The following is a 22,595-nucleotide window of genomic DNA, read 5'->3' on the forward strand; positions in this document are numbered from 1 at the left end:
CAGGGGGAGTGGAGGGACCTGCAGATCAGCCAGCCGGCTCGGCTCGGCCACCTCCTGGCTGAGACATCCCTGTGTATGAAAAAGGGACATGGTTGTAATGTTTTGCTTCATCAATCCCAATCCTAAATTAGTACTCCCAACTAACATCTAGTTAACATCATTGATTGGACAAGCAGAAATATTTAGAGGAATGCTATACCTGGCTCAATCTGGGCTCCTCCACATGCGGCCTGGAAGGCACAGGTTGGGCGTCAGAAGCCTCAGCCGGGGGGGAAGGAAACGTGGAAGGAAGACTGGAGAGGGATGACCTGGGTTCAGTCTGGCCTGCCAGAAAATACAGCCTGTCGTAGTACAACATCCTGGGGACATAGATGTCATCTGCTGCTCCGGATCTCTGTGAATCCAGGACTTTCTTGCGCTCCCTTAGATATGTGCTCCTCAGACAACCAATTAATATCTTTAAATAGGTGATGTCTGCCGTGGGGATCACCTGCTTCACAATTTCACACAATTGCACCAGTGCTGCCTTCCTCTTTGTTTGGTTCTTGAAATGGGGGTGGTTAATCTCCCACAGACAGGGCAGCTCCCGTAACATATCTATGAATACTGACATGAAGTCATTATCTTTGAGTAGCATATCCATGTTCACTGCAAGACACAACACAAGACAAAGCCTAATGTCAGACAAAACTCTCCTAATCTTGTTACAATATAGGCCTCAATCTAGAAGCAGTATAGGCACAAGTTTGTCTCTTACCTTCGTTCTTACGATCGGCGCGTCCAATGCTCCTTCCTCCGCTCACAGATCGTACGTAATACGCACGCGTGTTACGCTTTATACACGCTGCGCATGTGTGTAACTCCGCCCGCCCCTGACGTTCTTTCTAGTCTATTTCCCGCCCCTTTTCGTTCGGCGCAGTGGGTGAAGAGCACATGGCGGAGTTAGAACAGGTGCATGCTAATTCTAGCAACGAGGAGGAGGAGGAGGAAAGCCCGGATCCGGACACGTCCCGATCCAGAAGGAGACGTTTTAAGGCCAAAATATGTCCTTTGGGGAGATGTTGGAGATGGTCGACATAAAGAAGTCCGACTATGATGGAAAGTATGGACCTTAGCCCAACCCCAACATCAGAAAGGCCAAGATCATGGCGAAAGTGGTCAAAAGCCTTCACAGGAATTTCGGGGTACGAAGATCTAAAGATCAGCTCAGGAAGCGGTGGTCGGACCTGAAGTTGAGAGAGCCAGAGCAGTACCGAAAGATCTGGAGAGTGCTGCAAAAAAGTAAGTAATTGTGCTGTGTTCCTATTCTTTCTGTCTTTATTACGTTCGTGCTGCTCCATATGCTTTTATTAATTGTAACGTTTAAAAGGGCAACTTTAATGTTCATGGGCCCATTATTCGTTCGTATCAAACATTTTTCTTTCGGCCTCTAGAACACCATTGTTTAGGCCATATGCATTTTCCCACATTTTTTTTGGGCCTACTTGGATGCCAAATATTTGTTTGTGTAGATGGGTTTGTTACTAGAATGAAATGCAAACTAGATTGTGTGTAAGGAGAGGACACTGAGCAGCTGTTTTCACATCTGGACACTGGAGCACTAGTGTGGGACATAAGAACACCATTTTTATTAGGGGGCCACACAGGTGCTCCAGTGTATACTATAGGGGGGTCTCCATCTGTGAAGCTTGTACTAAACAGGTAAAGTATTGCAGCTTGACAAAGGGCAATAAAAAAAATACATCTTGGAACTCGGCTAAAATAGACAATTGTACCCCACTTCCAAGCAATGTTTCCTGTTTCTAGTTCTGCCATCAAATATCTGTGTGCTAATTATACCATTTTTGTTTTACATAGGGGAGAAAAGACTCGGAGGACACCCCTCATCCGAGGAGACCAGAGACCCCCCACCTCTGGAAGAAGGGGAACTTACACCAACACAAGCTGAGCAGGAGGATGAAGAAGATGTGGTGGAGATTGGCACCACAACAGGTGAGTGTCTGCGACCACAGGCTCAGGTAAAAGAGATGGATGGTGGTAGATTTTTGAGACCTGTTTTTTTTTTCTTTATCTCTTTTTAGGTGATCGTGATGTGAGGGATAGAGAACGCTTTACTTCAGAAAGTGCCCAGATCCTGATCGGGGAGATCATGGGGTGTAATGCCGAACTGCAAAACATCCAGCAAAAAATCCATGATGTTATTAAAAAAAATAATAACATCATTGATGTTTTGGGGCGAATTTAAAACCCCACAAAATCACTTTTTGTATTGTGGTTCAATCTTTTAAATTTTTTTGCAATGTTTTGAAAAGCCAAATTTGGAGGATGCACACAGTGTGCCAACATGTGCTATCTGCCATCACGGGAGATCAATGGACGCATTTTGGGGGTGCAACCCCTTCCTCAATTATAAAGTCGCGTTGAGGAAGGGCTTGCTCCCCCAAAACACGTCCCTTGATCCCCCCTGATGGCAGATAGCACATGTTGACATTGGGAAATTGGTGTGCATCTTCCAAATTTGGCTTTTCCAGGGGTGATTTCCCCCCATCTGAACGCTATATCAAACCCAGTTCCTAAATACTGATGTCTGATATAGCCTTTAGGTTTTACCTAATGTGAACTTTGTATGTTCAAGTTTTTTGGCTTTCTTGTTGGTTTTACACAGGCCTGTTTTATCTGAAATGGACATTTCAATTTTTGATAATGCTACTGCAAAAATTGTTATACAACAAACATGTTGGTTTGTTTTAAAAACCTTTGGTAAATGCACATGTGATTGTGCAGGTATAAAAAAGTGGCTTACTCAAGAATGTGTGGATTATTGTCTCAACACTACAACACTTTTGGGGTGATGTAATAGCTGTTTTATGCAAAAATGGGGGTTATTTCCTAAGGGCAAATCCTCTTTGCACTACAAGTGCAGTTTCAGTGCAGTTGCAAGTGCACTTGTAGTGAAATGTGTTTTTGCATTTAGGAAATAACAGCCAACAGTGCTTTGTATAAGGTTACCCAATCACAACATTTTCTGCACTCAAAACATTTCTGTCAGGGTCAGCTAAAACAAACACAAGCAGTAAATGTCCACAAAGATTTTCTTTTTTTTTTTCTTTTAAAAAGGCTTCACATATTGTCTGGCATATTGATAGCCCCCCTACCCGCAAAGAACTCCAGGTAGCGTAACTGGACATCACGGGCACTCAGGGAGGGCAAGCCAGGACGGCCACTTTCAAGCGCCGTCAGTGTGGTTTGATGTAGGATTCCGGCCTCAGGCCCAACTGAGCCAGCATAGTTGGCCGAATGTTTCCGTAAAAAGTTATGGAGAACACAGCACGCAAGTATTATATGGTTCAGTTTATACTCTGCCATATGGATAGGTGTCAGAAATAGGCGGAACCGGCTGGCCAGGATTCCAAATGTGTTCTCCACCACTCTTCGGGCTCTGGCCAGCCGGTAATTAAAAACCCTCTGTTCCGGGGTGAGGGTCCTCATCGGGAATGGCCGCATCAGGTGGTCCCCCAGCGCAAATGCTTCATCAGCAACGAACACAAATGGGAGTCCTTCCACATTGTCCTCTGGAGCTGGCAAGTCCAAGCTGCCATTCTGGAGACGCCTGTAGAACTCCGTCTGGGTGATGACTCCACCATCGGACATCCGGCCATTCTTCCCCACGTCCACATACAAGAAGTCGTAATTAGCCGACACCACCGCCAACATCACTATACTATTAAACCCCTTGTAATTATAATAGTACGACCCCGAGTTGGGTGGTGGGACGATGTGGACGTGTTTCCCATCAATTGCCCCTCCGCAGTTAGGAAAGTCCCACCGCTGGGCAAAGTGGGAGGCCACAGTCTGCCATTCCTGTGGCGTAGAAGGAAATTGTTGAGGAAAAAACAATAAACATTACTATTTTTCTGAAACATGGCAAGCAGATTAGACACAAACATTATGGGGCAACCTCCAGATAGCATTTATTAAGGGGAATTTAACAAGGCCAAAGTATAAGGTACACCTATCATGTCCCCCCCCTCTCATGGGCCATTTCTAACATTATGGGGTGTGTGGAAATTTTGGACAGGTAACCCTCTTCACTTCATTGAGAGATGAATGCCTAAATAATGGGTCTTACTTGGAACAGCCCCTCCTTAGTTACACTATTGGCAGCCCACTGGACAGGTAAGAAGTGTCATAATACAAAGATATAAATACACACTGTACACATTTGAGGACATTTGGACATTCTGCTATTACCTATCAAGATAATAATAGGATACAAAAACTTTAAACAGTACCATTGGAAAGTATACAGGCAGGCCCTTGCACTACATGCTTTGGGTAATTCAGCCATAAATCTGACCACAAAAGAGATGGGTATAGTGTGTATGGGTTTGCCAAAGTCAGCAGATAGATGATTGAGGATAGAGAATGGGGATCAGCTGACTTAGCAGTTGGGGGAGGGAGGGTTACTAAAAATTATTTGGGGACACCACAAAAAAAAGCCTCTGGCACTCTGCCTGAATTTAAATCAAAAATAACATTACCAAACATTTTAGGGGGTGTTTGGGGTAAAGCACTACTATGGAGCTGATAAAATACATTGTTAAGTGACTACATGAGGTGAATATAGGGCAGGAGACACCATGCTGGGGAGGTTATTGAAGGGCAAATATGTATGAAGGACCTTAAATAATAATTACATAAAAATCCAGCATGCATGAGGACAAAGGGGACATTCACAGCTTATTACAAGCATGGTAATTAGGGAATGAGGAAAGAAATACAATATATTATCAAACATTAAAGACAATAAAATGTGATATAAAAGGATAAAAATCTTACCTTCATATACTCCTTCTGCAGGACCTGTATGATGGCAGAACAGGTCTCTGGGATAATGATACCCAGAGCCTGGGGGGAGATGCCTGTCGAGAACTTCAAGTCCTGCAGACTTCTCCCTGTGGCCAAATACCGCAGGGTAGCGACCAACCTCTGCTCCGGAGTGATGGCTTGCCTCATGCAGGTATCCTGCCTGCTGATATAGGGGGTCAGCGAAGCCAACAAACGGTGAAACACGGGGTCCGTCATCCTGAGAAAGTTCCTGAAATCATCAGGATTATTCTCACGGATCTCACGGAGCAAAGGCATATGACAGAACTGGTCACGCTGAAGCAACCAATTCTTGGTCCATGAACTCCTCCCCACCCTGTTCATGGTCAGGACCCCAACACCAAGCCCCCGCACAGCACGAACTCTACGAGGAGTACGCATACGAAACATGGCTAGAAAACGGTCGGCTGCTCAGAACGAAGTAACAGAACGCACTGAAGAACAGCAAGGCCTGTGAAGAGCGACCTGAAAAACAGCAACGAGCAGGCAAGATCACACAGAAAACTCTGATACGAACTGACTGCACGCACTGAAGAGCAGATACAAACCCACAAGCACAAACTGAACGGCAGAAAACGATCTGAAAGCCACGAGTCTGAAAAAGCGCGAATCGTCTCTCACCAAACTTTTACTAACACGAGATTAGCAAAAGGAGCCCAAAGGGTGCCGCGCTTGGTTCTGAACCGGCCTTTTCTAGTCTCGTCGTACGTGGTGTACGTGACCGCGTGGTTGTCGATCGGAAATTCTGACAACTTTGTGCGACCGTGTGTAGGCAAAACAAGTTTGAGCCAACATCCGTCGGAAAAAATCCTAGGATTTTGTTGTCGGAATGTCCGAACAAAGTCCGACCGTGTGTACGCTCTATAAGTCTTTCATGAACCTCTAAATGATAGCATTGTCTATTCTGAAAATAAAAAAAGGACTTGTGGGTTTAACAAATAATTTTTTGCACATTAAAGTGGTTCAAAAGGTAACACATTTATTACAATTTGCTGTCCTTTCCCCCTCGATACATCTGGCTTGGGATCGAGTCCACTAATCTGCCCCCATAGCAAGTGGCTTGCTTTGGTAGCAGACACAGAAGAGGCAGAGCCAAGATCTTCAGCAATGGACCCGAGAAGAGAAGGTTCAGGGCCAATCTGTGCAATACAATTTCAGGCAAATATAACATGTTTTATATTTTAATAGTGAGTTGTATAGTCAAATGAGGAGGGGCGAGAACACTTTCATTCTGGGAGGACGTCCTCCCATTTTTGCCACGCATGCACGCCCGCCGGGGGAGCGTGGCGCAGGGATCAGTGGTGCGTTGTGTCCCTCGGACACTGCACATCACCGATCAAGGTAAAGAGCCTTTGTAAAATAGATAGATAGATAGATAGATAGATAGATAGATAGATAGATAGATAGATAGATAGATAGATAGATAGATAGATATTTTATCTAATCTGTAGTTATTTCTTTCTGTATATGCATGCTTGTGCATCAACATCTCAAATTGTCAAATTGCTGTTATACTGGTTAGCAAATATTTTAAGACATACTTCTTACACCAGCCAGGCAAATTTTCAGTGGCGGCTGAATAGTATTATCATGCTGTTTGTGCACTTCACCAGGGCCCATGACCCTCATTAGTTAGACAGGGGATGAAATATATGGGGGGCAATTAGCCACTGACACTTGTCATTAGGTGTATTCTCCAGGAGCATAAGATATTTACCAATGCATGTTTTTATTTCAATACGGCATTCTACACATCAAAACTGCAATCTTGCCCTGCACCTACCAATTTCTGTGCTAGTCTGAAAAAGATTTGAGCTTTAATAAAGATCACAGGTGTTTGTACATAGAGATTGTAAATGTTTGAAAATGAGGATTTATGAGCAAAGATATTTTGCAACACAAATTGAAGACGTGTTTGAACTGATGTTTTTCTTTAGCTTAACTCCGTTGTAATTTCTTATTAAAAAGTACAGACAGCTGATGTTTGAGAAATTGTATTCTGTCTTTTCGGGAATTTAAAGGTCAAGCATTTGACAGGTGTTATAATTACCTACAAAGTGCAGCCTTTTACTTGACTCTCTTAACTACAATCATTCTCTAAAAGCAATTTGCTTTAACAAAGCAAGCAATCATGGCTCAACTCCTCTCGCTGAATGTAAAGAAAGCTACATAGTAATCTGAACGATCCTTTAAAACATTTTGCAATCTGGTATCCAAATGCCTCCAATTTAGTGTTTATAGTTGAGATTTATGAGGACCCAAAATGGGTGATTGTGGCGAAACTCCGGAAATCAATGCAGCTTGCAGATGGGAATCATTTCACAAAAGCATCGCTTTAGCGGCCCCGGCAATTCGTTGTACTAACAGTCTGACAATTACTCTTCAAAGACAAATTGAAATGATAAATATGCAGTCTCTGCTCCTGTTTGAAAACAATAAACAGGCATGTTTTATGAGTGCTTAGGTAGAACTTCAGCTTGCTTTGTACTTTAATACATTCTCTTGAAAATCTTTACAGAGCTGAAGTTGTTATAAATATTTAGTGCAAGTAATGTGTACAAACAGAGACTGGCACCACTGGAGCCAATCACCTTTTAGTGTCTTATTTACTTGCCATTCAGTCTTTATGTTGAATGAGTATCCATTTCAAGATTTCAGTCATAGCTGTAGTGCATTATTTGACACACTTTTTTTTATCAGTTACCTGCTCATTTGGGAACCCTGGCTTGGATTTCCCATCACTTTCTGTCCTATTGACCATGATCACCAGGACAAATAAAGACGGTGAATCTGATGAGACAGACACTGCAATAAACCCCTGTTCTATTTTGACCTAAAGAATTTTAAGGACCTAGTTTTTTTGGCCATGATATACCATAGATCTATCTTTCTTTGTAACAATTTCCATACGTATCCTAGATACATAGTATTGAGTCCAGTGCCCCACTACCTTGCCTGCAATAAAATCCTGGCAGGGTTTCTAAACCATCCCTGCTGTATCCAAAGATAGACAAAAAATGTGGATTTTAGTATATCAAAAACAAAGATTAAAGCTACACTTTTCAAAGTCACACCATGAATTGGCTATTGACTCAGGCCCTAAGCCATGCCCCTTGACATGTTTCACTCTCATTGGGCTTATTCATATTAATAGGCCCAATTTGGATGTAACACGTTAGGTTGGGGATTATGTTGGAAGCCAACTACACTGATTAAACTTCATGGTGTGACTTTGAGGAGTGCAGCTTTGACTATTATTTTTTGCTTAACATGCCTGAATGGGATGAACTCTTAAAAGCCGACACCCAGTGCTATGAGGGATCAGAGGAACACACACAGAACTTGGAGCAGTGCAGTTTTTCTTTGCTTCCCTACAATGATCTTAACATAGTTAAAATAGACGTGCCATGAAAATGGAAAGCCTACTCAATTGAAACCCCTCTACCCCCAAAGTCAAATCAACTGCAAAGGTGATTTAAATAAGTAGCTGTTACTAAAAAGGGAAAACAAAAATATTTAGCTTCCAATTCAGCCACTTCTTGAAGGGCCATGTCGCCATGTCGCCATGACTCCCCACTGTCTCCTGGATTAGTTGGTGGCTTTTCATTGAAAGTCAGATTTAAATTTACCTTTGATGTTTGACTCAACCAACCTTCAATTAAAGGAGATCCATAAAAGCCTTAGAAAAAGACAAATGTCACAGATGTATCCTCTTAGGGCAAAAATACCAGTGTCAAAACAATGTACCTGGAAAAGCTTTAAATATTTAAAGTAGTTATAAAGGCAAATAGTTATTTTTTTACCTTTTTACCCTTATATGTTTTCTGCATTAAGGTAAACAAACTTTCAAAAGTTTCTCCACCCAGCCCCCCTAAACACCCACCCAAACCCAAACTCAATCCAGCGTTGTGCAGATCTTCTCCTATCTTTCTTTTCTCAGCAGCCATTTGCTCCTGCTGTTGTCCATTAAATCTTGTGAGGAGAGAGAGGGGGCATGACATGTTTCTTAATTAAAAAAAAAAAAAACCTTTACAATCACTTTAATAGCACTCCCAGCCTTTATCAGGAGGCCCTGACATTGCTGATTGGCCACGTATTAAACACCATTAACTCAGAGTGTTATTTTTTGGACACCCTGCTGGAGCAAGCTCAACACATAATGGGACTAAGATAATACACTTCATGTTAACTAGCTGAATAAATAAATGGATTTCAAAATGACAAAAACAGAATTTGGAAATACATTTGGAATACTACATTTCTACATGAACAAACAGCAGCTGTTTTTAAGCTGTTAAGTATTTTAAAGTGAAACTAAAGTCTCATTTTTTTTCTTTGAAAATAATAAACGTGTTATACTTACCTGCTCTGTTAACTTTTTTTGCATAGAGCAGACTGGATCCTCCTCCTCTCAAGTCCCATGCTGGCACTCCTGGCCCCTCCCTCCTGCTGTGTGTCCCCACAGCAAGCAGCCTGCTATGGGGGCACCCGAGTCGAGTCTCAGCTCCGTTTGTCCATTCAGCCATGAAACCGTGGTTTGGCCCCCTCTCTCTCCTGATTGGCTAACTGACTTTGATTGACAGCAGCGGAAGCCAATGGCGCTCAGCCCATCAGAAGGCAGAGTCCGGGACGGCCAAGGCACTCGTGCACATCGCTGGATAGAGATGGACCTCAGGTAAGTATTAGGAGGGCTGAGGGGGGCTGAGGGGGGCTGCTACACAAAGGAGGTTTTTTTTATCTTAATGCATAGAATGCATTAAGATAAAAAAACCTTCTGCCTTTACAACTCCTTTAATGCCCAAAATCTGGACACAGGTGAACTTTAACCACCTCCCACCCACCGTATAGACAAGTTACGGGGAGCTCTCTTGTTCTGGGATGACATCATATTATGTCGCCCCACTCTCAGCGTGCTTGCGCACCCACGGGGGTGCGCTGCATGGTGATTGGTGGAGCGCTGTGTCCCTGGGACATGGCGCATCCTCGATCTCAGTAAAGAGACGATGACGTGGCTCTTTACCCATGCTATTGGCTGTGTCCAATCACAGCTGATCACATGTAAACAAGGAAATGCTGGTTATCGGCTATCCTCCCCTCACACTGACAGAGTGTGAGGAGAGGAGAGCCAATCAGCGGCATTTCCTCACAGGGGAGGCCTGCACAGATAATCAAGGCACTGATTATCAGTACAGTCCCAACAGTGCCCAGCAGTGATGCCAAACAGTGCCCAGCAGTGCAGCAGTGTTTTTTTACAAAATTTTCTAACAGAAACTAAAAAAAACAGTTTTCTTTTCAAAATTTTCAGTCATTTTCTTCTTTTTACCAAAAAAATAAGTAACCCTGTGGTGATTAAATACCACCAAAAGAAAGCTCTATCTAGCTCGACAAAATGATAACAATTTCATTTTGGTACAGCGTTGCATGAACACACAATTGTCATTTAAAATGTGACAGCTCTGAAAGCTGAAAATTGGCCTGGGCAGGAAGGGGGTGAAAGTGCCCAGCTGTTAAAGAAGCTGTTAAAGAAAAGTAATGGAGTTAAATATGAATCATTGCATATTAGTATTTAATGTTTACCTCCTAAAAGTGTAAAGCCAGAATAGCAGGATATTGGCTTTAACACACATACTGTATCTTATGAGGAGGGATTCCTCCATACTCTTCTGCAAAGAGAGTTCTTTTTCAGTCTGCAGGTGAAGTGAACAAATGCAGGAAGAAAGTGCAGGATACCATGCAATGAGATATCATGAAAACCCCCTGTTTAAAATGTTTATTACTAAAAATTAAAATAGTGACAAACATGTGTACAAAATACAGATAAAATACTTATATAAACTTGATATAAACATATTAAAAAATTTCAGAAATCTTCAAAAAAATAAAATGACTAAAAACCCATTTTAATAACGGCTAAAAGAAATAACTAGTGATTAAAATTCCACCTACACCATTTAAAGAGTTAACATTTTGTTTTTTTGATAGAGCTAGTATAGTTTCCTGGCAGTGCAGGTGTTAATTTGATCATGTCTAGTGTATTTATTTAAACGTCTCGGATCTGGCACAGAAGGGCACTCAAGCTCCAAGTTGCAAAAAGCAGGGAGAAGTAATGAGTTTCACAGAGATGAAATTTACAGGTCTCAGACGAGTATTTTTCCTGTATTTCTGTCCTGTAACATTCCTTCCTGATGAGGTTTAATCCACTCAGTGCAGCAGGGCAGAAGTAAGTAGAGAACACTTCGCACATGCCGAATTTAAAGAAGTAATTCCCAGTAGGGCCACAGAGTACCTAGGACTATGACATTTTAAGTGTCCAGTCCTTTACAAATAAGCGGCCCTTGTACTACTAATCTGAAATCAGTTAACTTCTTTCTACAGTCTAGGACTGTGCAGAGGAAGTGTGTGTGCCACTAGTGACTGATAACATTTTTCTTATTTAGCTCTTTGCATACTCTGGATCTGGTGTTTTTGTTTTCGTTAGGTGTCTTATTAGGTTAGATATAGACCAGCAGAAGAAATTAGCAATGGTTCAACATTAAGATCATCTAAGGGCAGCTGCAGCAATGTCGGTGAAATGTCAATACAAATGTCAAATAAATGTCAATACAAAATCAATGTCAGTACAAGCACCATGGTGAGTTGAGTGAAGTTTTGTGACATTTAGTTTATTTAATTAATTTATATTTCACCTAGAATTTCTACAGTGTTTTATAGTGAACAAATCCCATCAGTTCCCACATGTGAAGGCAATTACAACAATGTTCCTTGCATATTTTTGGAAGGATTTCTTATCTGGGACTCAATCTCTTTTTCCACCCAAGCTGACCTTTTTTCTGATGTAGTGACATCTATGAATAAACATGACATTTAACTATCAAAATTGTTATGTTGCAGTAAACTTTTCACACAACCTCTAAATGATTGCATTTGTAATTTTCAAAAAGAAACTGTACCGTGAAGGCTTTGCCAAACAAAAGTCAGGCAAGAAGCACTGAAAAAATGCAGGTCACCACTAGAGCAGATAGAAAACAAGGCTGGTGTGATGTGCAGTGTGGAAAAATGCACCATGTCTGGAAGGCACTGCATGTCACCGCACAGCAACGCAACTTGTCACGCTGCTGTGCAGCTACATGAATGATGTGTCACTATGGGGTTTATTTACTAAAGCTGGAGAATGCAAAATTAGGCAGACTTCTGCATAGAAACCAATCTGCTTCTAAGCTCAGCTTGTTCAATTAAGTTTTGGCAATAAAACCTGGAAGCCTGATTTTGCACTCTCCAGCTTTAGTAAATAAACCCATATGTGACATTTAAAATAAAGTTACAAAAAAAAGGAAAAAATGTACCATTCCCTACCATGGCTGACACTAGCCTGTATGGTAATGTAGCACCCTGGTACTAAACAGGGCTGATAATAAATCTAGTTGTGCTAGGTAGCAATTAGCCTGGCTAATTGATAGTTTGATCCACTGGTTTCTGTCCTAAGTCTGAGTTTAATTGGTAGTCTCTCTCTGGAGGAGTCAGCTGATTGGGGTTCTTCCTGCCAGGGGCTGCGGTCTGGGTGGATGCGTGTCAAACAGCTCCCGGCTGCTAGGCCTGAAGCCCGAGGCCTATCCAGGAGTCCTACTGGTTGCTAGGTCTACATGAGGCCTATCCAGTAGTTCAGGGTTCCGCAAAGAAGGAGCAGCAAAGGTTAAGCCCGAAGCCTGGGGCGGAATTGCGTGTGTTAGAGGCTGAGCCCGAGGGGAGCCTGTTTGTTGCCAGAGGTAAAGTAGAAGCAGCTGCCGGAGGGACGACCACTCCTGTTACCAGGGGCAAGTTTGGAAGGGATGAAGTTCTGAAGGTGTACCAGATCAGACACTTCACTAGCCAGGGACAGTGAAGCAAGTGGGAAAGCTTCAGTGGAGACTCATCCAGGAATACAGCAGGTAGCTGTGAGTAAAGCTTGAAGGAGTATGGTGGAAGCTGTAAGTAAAGCTTGAAGATAAGTACAGTGATTAGCTGTGGGTGAGGCTTGAGGGATCTAGCAGGTAGCTGAGAGTCCAAGAAGTCTAGCGAGAGACGGCAAGCTGAGCTTAAGGATCTAGAGTGGGATACTATGAGTTAAGCTAGAAGATCTACAGGGGGATACTGTGAGTTAAACTGGAAGATCTACAGTAGGATACTGTGAGAGAAGTTGTTGCAATAGGAGACAGCGGTTGCTACAAGATACAGATTGCTGCATTCAGCTTAAAGGCCCTTTATCTATATTGCTGTCTGCCTAGTTCTATTTTTGTCTACGGAGTTTGCCTAATTGCTATTGCATTTGCCTAAGGGTGTCCTGAGCCCTATCCCCCTCTCCCACCATTCTCATTAAGAGAAATAAAACTCTCTTTGTTCATTTTTACAATAAGTGACTGGCGCCCAATCTTTTCGCCTTGCACCGCAACCACTATGCCTAGTAACCTGCACCCTGAGGAGGAATATCAGTTCTCCCTGGCTCTGGGGGTCACCATCAGGCCCTTGGAAGCCGGAGAGACTTCTACAGTAAAATGCTGCATTTTACCATGCAGATTAGTATGTATTTATGCTATCTTTCACACTGTGTCTTTGTGTGGAGGTGGCCATCTTGGCAGAGGAGCAGGGCTTTAGTTTCTTATGTCTGAGTTGTCCCCTGATGACTGCTAGGGTAAGCATCAAGGCACAGCAAAAGATGTAGAGACAGCTCAGGTCCACACAATTACTGAAGCATAAGCAGGGAGATCCTTGCACTGCAAATCCTCAGGTACAACCTTCTCTTCAGCAAGCCCAACAATAAGCAGCATAGTCAAGACATCACTCCAAATTTTGTGAGAATATCATTTAGTGGAAGCGATGCCTAAAGCCGGCCATACATGGATAGAAATTTGGATGGTTTAGCAGGGACTGTCCGAATTGCGACCCATGTATGGGCACTGTGGTTGTACAGAAGTCGATCTTCCATTCGACTTCTGTACAACCGCCTTGTGAGATTTTCCCCTCTTTATCACTGCTGCAGCCTATAGCCTACAAATCTGATCAGTTTATTTTGACAGAGTTATCTTCCTGCTGTCAGAATACAATACCTCAACATCGAGGATTCCCTCATCCACATCAAATGTGTGGATGAGGGGATCGGGTCAGTTTGTTTTGTTCCAACCGTATGGTTGAATTTAAAAAAATTGTATCATCTGTGGGCTGCCTTAAATGATCTCATACTGCTATACAACTATTAGGTTATAGCACAAACGTGCCTAGACACAGTCACTTGTCTGAAATTTTAAGGAGGACTGCAAAGCAAAAAGGAGACTTTTCAGGACACTTCTTGGGTAAACTTAGCATGTATAGATTTCTAGATGTTATATAGGAAATCTTCACTTTTTTGAGCTTAATTGCTAGAAATGTACAATCAATCCTTAGGCACTGCAAATACTACAGTTTATGTATTTAAAGATCTTTTATTCTGCTATACTGTCAATTAAAACCTGGCTTTGTATACTGTATACATATATGTGTGTTTGTTATACAAATATTTGATATGTGACCTCCACTATGTGATGAATCAGTGTACAAGGGAGCTTAGAACTCTGTATGATTTGTAATACACTGACACCTGTGTTACATTGCCTGATATCGATATCGTCTATTCAGGTGAAGTTACACTGTATGCGCTCTGTATTGAAGTACTGCCTGCTGATAGTTCTTTGTACTGTATCATCTAGAGAGATCGAACTACTAAAACACTTCTTGTCGCCTAAGCTGGTATTGTTCATACTGCAATGTGACTTATGGACTGCGGGTTGTAATACAAGTAGGGTTCCAGTACCTGCTACTACTGTATATATTTCATTAGGACTTATGGGTTAAGCATGCTGTGACCAATGCCACGTGTCAGTAGTATTGATCTGTGCCTGTTTAATGTCTCAGACATAGATATTTATTGGAGATGGGATCCTACACTGTGCTTTGCCTTTAACTAACTGAGTATAAAAAGGTCCTGGGACTCCTCTACACAATTCACCAAAATATTACTTTTTTTTTTTTTATCTGTCATGATAGAAATATTCCGGCTGCAACATTCGGCCCACTTTTGTGAAAATGCTAGCTGAATGGTTGTCATCCTGACCCTCTGGTTTCAGTGCCTTCCGAGACTTTAACTGGAAAAAATATGCAGATGGTGTGTTCTGACTTTACCTTCTGCACATGTTTTCTGGGCCCTTAATGGTATTAAAGCCAGACAATCAGCCTGACAGCCAAGCTACAAGCTTTTTTAGAAAGAGTTCAGCAATATTGGCCTCCATATTTGTCAGGGTTTCTTTAAAGTAGAACTAAAGCCAAAACTTTTTTTTTTTTTTTTTTTAATGTTGGATAAAGTAGGGGGGGTTATAACCCCTGCCCGTTTTTCTTTTGCGGTCTATGTCCTATTGGGGAGATTTTTTTTTAACTTTCTGTTTCATAGCCACAGCAGGAAGTGAAAGGAAACACCTTCAAAGTGAGGGAAACGCCTAGTTGTCAACAGAGTCACCAGAACTAGTGTCCCCATTTGGAAGGTTTCTCCTCTATTCCTGTTTTGTGGGTATTCAAAAGGTGTATACAGCTTCACCGTATACAAAAAGTTGAGCAAACATTAAAGTGGAGGGCCACCCTAAAATAAAAAAGTGCATTAATATTCTTAAAAAAATAAAAAAAAAAACAAATGAAAAAAATACTTTTTAACTTACCTGAAACCCCTGTTGCTAGGCAGTCTTCCTAATCTGCCTCTTCCTATTCCGCGGTGCTTCCTCCTCTTCGTCGAACGGCCCCGTTGCATTCTGGGACATGTGTGTGTCCCAGAAAACAAAGGGGCCATTCACAAAGCGTCGCGCGACTCATGCAAGCGCAGTAGGAAACTGGCAGTGAAGCCGCAAGGCTCCACTGCCTGTTTCCCTTCATTAAGATGGAGGCGCTGGCAGCTGATCTGATGGATCAGCCTTGGGGGGCTGACATCGTGGGCTCGCTGGACAGGTAAGTGTCCTTATTAAAAGTCAGCAGCTACAGTGTTTGTAGCTGCTGACTTTTAAAAAAAAATTGCGGCCGGAACACCGCTTTAAAGAGGAACTTCACTTCCCCTCCTCATTTTTTAATTCCCTCTTAGGGTGCATTCATACCTGTGAATGCACCCACACTCTGATTAAATGTGAGAACCCCAGCGGGGGTTTCTGTGATTAGCTGCGGGAGGCAACCCCATTGAAAGCAATGGGAGACTGCCGAATCCTGCACTAACTGTGGCCCACTCGCATGTAATCTAACATTCAGTGATTACTTGCAAGTGATCGGCCATGAATGCTGGAAGAGCGATTAAATGCAAGTGACCATGATTAGCTGCAGGAAATGGCGGCTTCCTGTTGCTTTCAATGGGACTGCCTCCTGCAGCTAATCATGGCAACTACGCTAGAATTTTCCCATCTAATCCGTGTGCGGGTGCATGTGCAAGTATGAATGCACCCTTATTTAATATGTAGGGTTGCCTTCAGAAAACATATGGACCTGTCCAGTGAATTCAGCCATCTCCTGACGCTCTACTGCCACAGTCTGGACTCCAACCCACAATTTTCCCTTTCTATGTCATCCAGAGCCGGCTGACTCTTCTTGGTTCTTGCAGCCAGCCCCTGATGTTGTGTCACCACATCCACCCAGCAGCACTGCTTGCCCATTCTCGGTGATCCTTGACTAGGCATGAATAGTGACAAGGGAAGGACAGAGAGGAGTAAAAACAACGTTTTATTTTTTTTTATTGCAAGGGAGTCATTTTTGTAAGTGAATGTCACCTAAGGTGTCAATTATCTGTAGCAAAAGGTCACATAAGTCTTTGTCTGACAATATTCACCTCATGTGTAGGCCACTCTCTAAATACATGAAGTCATACACACCCATTGATGTGTGTAAGATTGTAAACCCCATATCAGTTTGTGTATGGGGTTCTTATAGTATTGATAAAAATATATTTGAAGCTTTGTCTAAAAGAAATTGCAGTAGGATTTGTATCTAGCTCTAGATGTCCTGGAAATAGGAAAGTAAAAGTGTAGGTTGCCTTCGTTTCTGTTCTTAGGGTGGCAGGGACTTTAGAAAACATGTGAGCTAAATTAGAATATTATTATTTTCATGCCAGATAGTGGGGGTGTGTTTCTTGTGGGCCTAGGAAATATTTCCTTTTTGGCTCTTTATTAAAATTGACTTAAGACTGATGACTGCCATACAGTTAGATAAGGGCTCTCTGCTCTGACCACATGGTGGCACTATTAGGTTAACATCTGAAATCATTTTCCTCCGAAGGCACAGTGTGCGTCTTGTACATTAAGCATTACAAATGCAGAGAGCAATAACAATTACAGAGGCAGAAAAAACAAATAAGGTAAAAATTTCTATGAAAAATTTAGAATTCAACTTACACTGTGTGCAGCTACTGGCACTGTTTCTCTGTGATGGATATTTGCATGCTGCAGGTATTTTGTATTTGAATTTTCCATTGCTGCATATTACACTTATTGCTTGTGCATTATGTGTATGTCTTTTTTTTTTTTTTTAATGGAATTTGTTTGTGGGATTATTTCATGCAATTAAAGGTCTTCAGTTAGTATCATAAATGTAATATAAGGATATTTTTAAGCATGTTTATGTTGCTAGTTTGAGCAACCAAGACAAAATAACAAACTTGTTTTTGAATGATTTGTTATAGGGTGACATCCAGCAGCTACTGATTATTGATGACCCCAAAGCTGCGTATGACTACTGTGAACATTATATGACGGACTGTGACAAGCCAACACACCATATGCCCCAAGCTCAGGACCCACAAGTGGATGAGGTGAGAAGTAATGATGTTCTTCCATTATATAATATAGATCGGGATTACTGGGAATATCTTTGTTTTGGGTGGTGATAAAGCAAGGAAAAAAACAATTAGTGATATAGAAGTATGGGGATTACTGGGATATTAAAAAAGAAAAACTGCTGCTGTCCTATATATATTAAAAAAAAAAAAAAAAATCTAACATATAATATATTGTAACATGTCCCTTCCATTGCCTAAATTCATGCAAATAAATTATTGGAGCTTTAAAGCCACAATTTAAAGTTGTTAAAATTGATCTAGCAATATCTGGGTCCACTTATAAAGCCACTATTTCCAAAATGTACAGAAAAAAAGGTTGATGTGTTTTTAGCATACCCCCAATCTTTCACATTGCTGTGCATGATTAGTACCCCAAATCTTGTGAAAAGGCACTCCAATCCAGTTAAAGGGTGTCTGCTTGTGAGGTTTGGTCTGCTGGTCATTCCTCAGGATCTCATTGGAAGGAGTGTGCAATCACCCTTACCTAGGCACCACAAGCAGAAGACAATGGTAAGGTAAGTATATATTTAAATATTTTTAACAGCTATATTTTAGAAATTTTTGCAGCCAGCAATTTTTTCAGGGGGGCCAGATGTTATAAGGGGATCTCACATTTTACTGCAAGGTCTGCTTTAAATGCTCTGTTTTATAACCATGAAAACATTATTTATTTACTGATGAGATTAATAAAAATGTGTTTTCTCTTCATATTTTATCTCATCTTTTTAAATGTCATTTTTATACAATCGGAATGTACTGTGAAGCAGTTGTATTTAACCTAATATTTTTCACAGGTTTATATATATCTGAAGCAATGGATGGAATCCCTACTAATAAAGACACTTTGATATACAAGCATGTACACAATTGTATTACACAGCTAGCAGTCTATCCCTTTGACATTATGCCACTTGTGTAATGTGACTCTAACATATGGGCCATATAAAACTTAATACAGTTAGATGAGTGTGCTGCAATTCCGGAAAGACTTCCTAATCTTACATGGTCTTATCTTTTCCTGTATATAAAATCATCCTCCCCACAGGATGAGAAATACATTCTTAGTTGTTGTAATGCCCAGCTGGTCTGGTGATTCATGAACATGTTCACTTTAATGTGGTATTAAGCCCAAAACCGAAAATGTGATTAATTGTAGCTTACTAATCATTAAATCTGATAGCTGGATGAGTTTTATTTTTATAATCTTTCCCCCTCTAATTTCACCTGATGATCTGGTCAGTAATACACCTCATGCATTAGAGTGCCCCCCACTCTGGATGAAGGTGCACAGGGGCACAGCAGATAGCAGCATTGTGCGTTTGGGAGGAGGAGAGTGTTAGATGTACTAGTAGATTAAAATAAACTAACATAATAAAGCCAAACTCCAGCTAATACTTTATAGGCAGTTACAGCAAACAATTGTTTTTTCTTTTTGGAATAAAAGAGTTTACATAAATCAATAAAAGCTAATCATTGTAAGCACCTCTGTCAGCAGTAAATTGGCTTTTCTCATCCCTGAAACTGCTACATCTGCATGGCAGCTTGTTCTTTTGAAAAACAATAGACGTATTGGCCATCGCCAGGTGAAAATAAAGGAAAGAAAGCTAGTGTAGTTAACATATCTGAGAATTGGTAAACTGCAATATAATGTTTGCTTTTGGGTTTAATACTTCTTTAACTGATTACATTCCATACATTCCATACAAAACAAACAATCATTGATGAAGCTTGGAAAGATCCTTTTAAATGCACTGACTAAAGCATGAGGAAAACATAAAATGTAAAATATTTGTAATGACCTAAATAACTCTGCTGCCTTGGCCCCCAGAACCCCTCTTTAGAATATGACACTGTTCCCATTTAAAGTAAATTATGAACAAGCACTAAAAGCACTTTTAAACAAGCACGTATGCATCTTTGTAACTACAGGTATTGTTTTGAAATTCATTTTCAAAGTTCACAACACAAGCAGTAAAATGACTTTTCCTTTTGGGTATATGAACATGACTACAATGAAATTACTAATCATTTATGCAGGATCTCGCTGCCAAAGACTGGCAGTTGAGATCCTGTGTAAAAAATGCATAAATTGTTCTGTAAAGTGCATACGTTTACATACATATAGATGAATAATGTCCATATAGCATTAAGATGCATACAATTCTGTTTCCATTGCATTAATTGTATGCATGATAATATATTTACATGTGTCTATATGTGTACATGCATAAATTACTGACCATAGATGCACATTATTCTATTGATTTTAAGGATCTTAATCCAGTGCAAGTTTATTGATCTTTGCACACTGTATGAATGGGCTCATAGAAAATGATAGAACTACATCCACTGAAAAAAACAAAAACAGTACTGATAAAAAAAATAAATACCGTAAATAAATAAAAACTGGAGCCCTTTCTTTTATCTTTATTGTTGCAATTGTCCAATCAAAACCCACAGCTGATGTTTCTAAACTGTTATGCCCCGTACACACGGTCGGATTTTCCGACGGAAAATGTGTGATAGGACCTTGTTGTCAGAAATTCCGGTGTAGGCTCCATCACACATTTTCCATCGGATTTTCCGACACACAAAGTTTGAGAGCAGGATATAAAATTTTCCAACAACAAAATTCCGATCGTGTGTACACAAATCCGACTAACAAAGTGCCACGCATGCTCAGAATAAATAAAGAGATGAAAGCTATTGGCCACTGCCCCGTTTATAGTCCCAACTTACGTGTTTTACGTCACCGCGTTCAGAACGATCGGATTTTCTGACAACTTTGTGTGACCGTGTGTATGCAAGACATGTTTGCGCCAACATCCGTCGGAAAAAATCCTAGGATTTTGTTGTCGGAATGTCCGAACAAAGTCCGACCGTGTGTACGGGGCATTAGAAACCAACTAAAACTGCTTTAGACCCCTTTCACACAGAGGCGTTTTTCAGGCGCTACAGTACTAAAAATAGCGCCTGTAAAGCGCCTGAAAAAAGCCTCAGCTGCAAACTCAGTGTGAAAGCCCGAGTGCTTTCACACTGGGGCGCTGCGCTGGCAGGGCGTCACAAAAAGTTCTGCCAGCAGCTTCTTTGCAACGGTGGAAGAGCAGTGAATACACCGCTCCTCCCCCACTCCTTCCCATTGAAAACAATGGGGCAGCGCTGTTATACTGCCGGCAAAGCGCCGCAGTAGCAGCGTTTTGCGGGAGGATTTAACCCCCTTTCGGCCGCTAGCGGCCGAATAGCGCCACTAAAATGACTTTAAAGCGGCGCTAAAAATAGTGCCGCTTTACCGCTGACGCCCGGGGCGGCTCAGTGTGAAAAGGGTCTTAGAGTCATTGTTGTGATTTTTTAAAGTGAATTGCGTCACAGCGTATAGGGCTAGAGAGGGATGGTTTGTTTTAAAGATCATTCATTGCTTGTTATTAAATTGTAGATGATTTATGGTCCATAGTCTGGACATAGGTGCACTTTAAGTATTTCAAAATGGCAGCTCAAACACACATATGGTTTTAAAGCAAATTCTGGCATACAGTAAAGGAACACATTGAGCAAAGGTTTTACTGTTAACTGCGGCAGCAAAACGGGTGGGATTTAACCGCCTCACACCACACATATGTGTCCATGGACAGCTAAAGTTTTTGTGCCCCTGGTGTATTCACTATGAGCTCCCAGCACAGTGACCGGCTGTCATAGACACCTCTCTGTCTCTAGTTGTGATCGGGAGATGGCTGATCATGTGACCACTAAAACTGTCATGTCAGGTTTGGAAAGTCTGTTCTCTCTCAGTGTAAAGACCCACTAAAAGGGGTGCTTGGGCTGGACAGGAAAAGGTTAAATTTAAAATGAAATAGCACAGTATAACGCTAGTAATTTGAAAAGGCAAAACTTGTATAATTTTGGATAGGATTAGCATTGCTTGAGTTATTTTTCTTTTTGCTGTCTTTTGTTTCACTTCCTACCTCAACAAGTGAGAGGCGATATCTCTATGGCAATGCCTAGTACACATGTGCCTCATGTTGGGTGACATTGGACGGTTCAATTAAAATTGGCTGACATTCGGCCCGTGTGTATGGCAGCCGGTCTGACAGAAGCCGGCCGTTTGGCAGACTTCTGTCAGACGAGCATGCTGGAAAAACCAGCAGCCAACCCACTCCCGATCAGCGCTTTTAGCCAGTGGCTGAGAGCGCTGACTAGAGTGTTCTGTCGGGGGGCCGCCCCCTGTCAGAAAACAACAGCTCAGCAAGGCAGATCACAGTACTAACATTGGATCGTTAGTACAGTGGCTCTGACCGGAGATGTCATTTCTGTTTTTCATTCAACCGGCTAGGTTGAACGAAAAAAAATATTGGTGTTTACCAGGCTTTAGGGAAATCCCTCGAGTAGACACTTGTCACTATTAGTTTTCCCCTATTTTTTTGTACCAGTAAATAGAATTTTCCTTACCTTAACTTTCAGTAACAATGGTCTTCTGGAAAACTAAACAGGGTGAATCTTCCCAGCAGGGACACGGACAGGTTGACAAGGTTTCTAACCCCTGTTACTACCTTCAAATTAGAATAAAATGTCTAGGTACTTTACCTTTGATGGGAATCCCATGCATTCTTAATTGCATGGAAAGCATAGTGCTACCAGATCAGCGTGGGTATGATCTAATGGATTTTAAACTGTAATATGCTTTTCATACATTAATAAGTCAAGAAAAGTGCATTAAAGACCCACTGGTGTAAACGACCCTTAAAGTATTTGAATGGCTATGTCTTGTGTGTCATTATTTCCAGCTCTAATCAGTAAATACAAAGGCCATTCTGCTTCAGAAAACTTCCTGCCTTAAGTAAAGAAGGAA

General features: G+C 41.5%; 1 protein-coding gene across 5 annotated transcripts in view; it reads left to right on the plus strand.

The window, feature by feature from the left end:
* The window catches only part of COL11A1 (collagen type XI alpha 1 chain), a 329,239-nt gene that overhangs the window by 80,197 nt on the left and 226,447 nt on the right, over positions 1 to 22,595 (plus strand). For all 5 annotated transcript variants that reach the window (XM_073593016.1, XM_073593013.1, XM_073593015.1 and 2 more), the window contains exon 5: positions 17,597 to 17,725. In XM_073593016.1, coding sequence (XP_073449117.1) covers positions 17,597 to 17,725 — 129 coding nt within the window. The remainder of the gene's footprint in view (positions 1 to 17,596; positions 17,726 to 22,595) is intronic.

Source organism: Aquarana catesbeiana, linkage group LG07 (genome assembly GCF_042186555.1).
Source record: "Aquarana catesbeiana isolate 2022-GZ linkage group LG07, ASM4218655v1, whole genome shotgun sequence".
Lineage (NCBI taxonomy): Eukaryota > Metazoa > Chordata > Amphibia > Anura > Ranidae > Aquarana > Aquarana catesbeiana.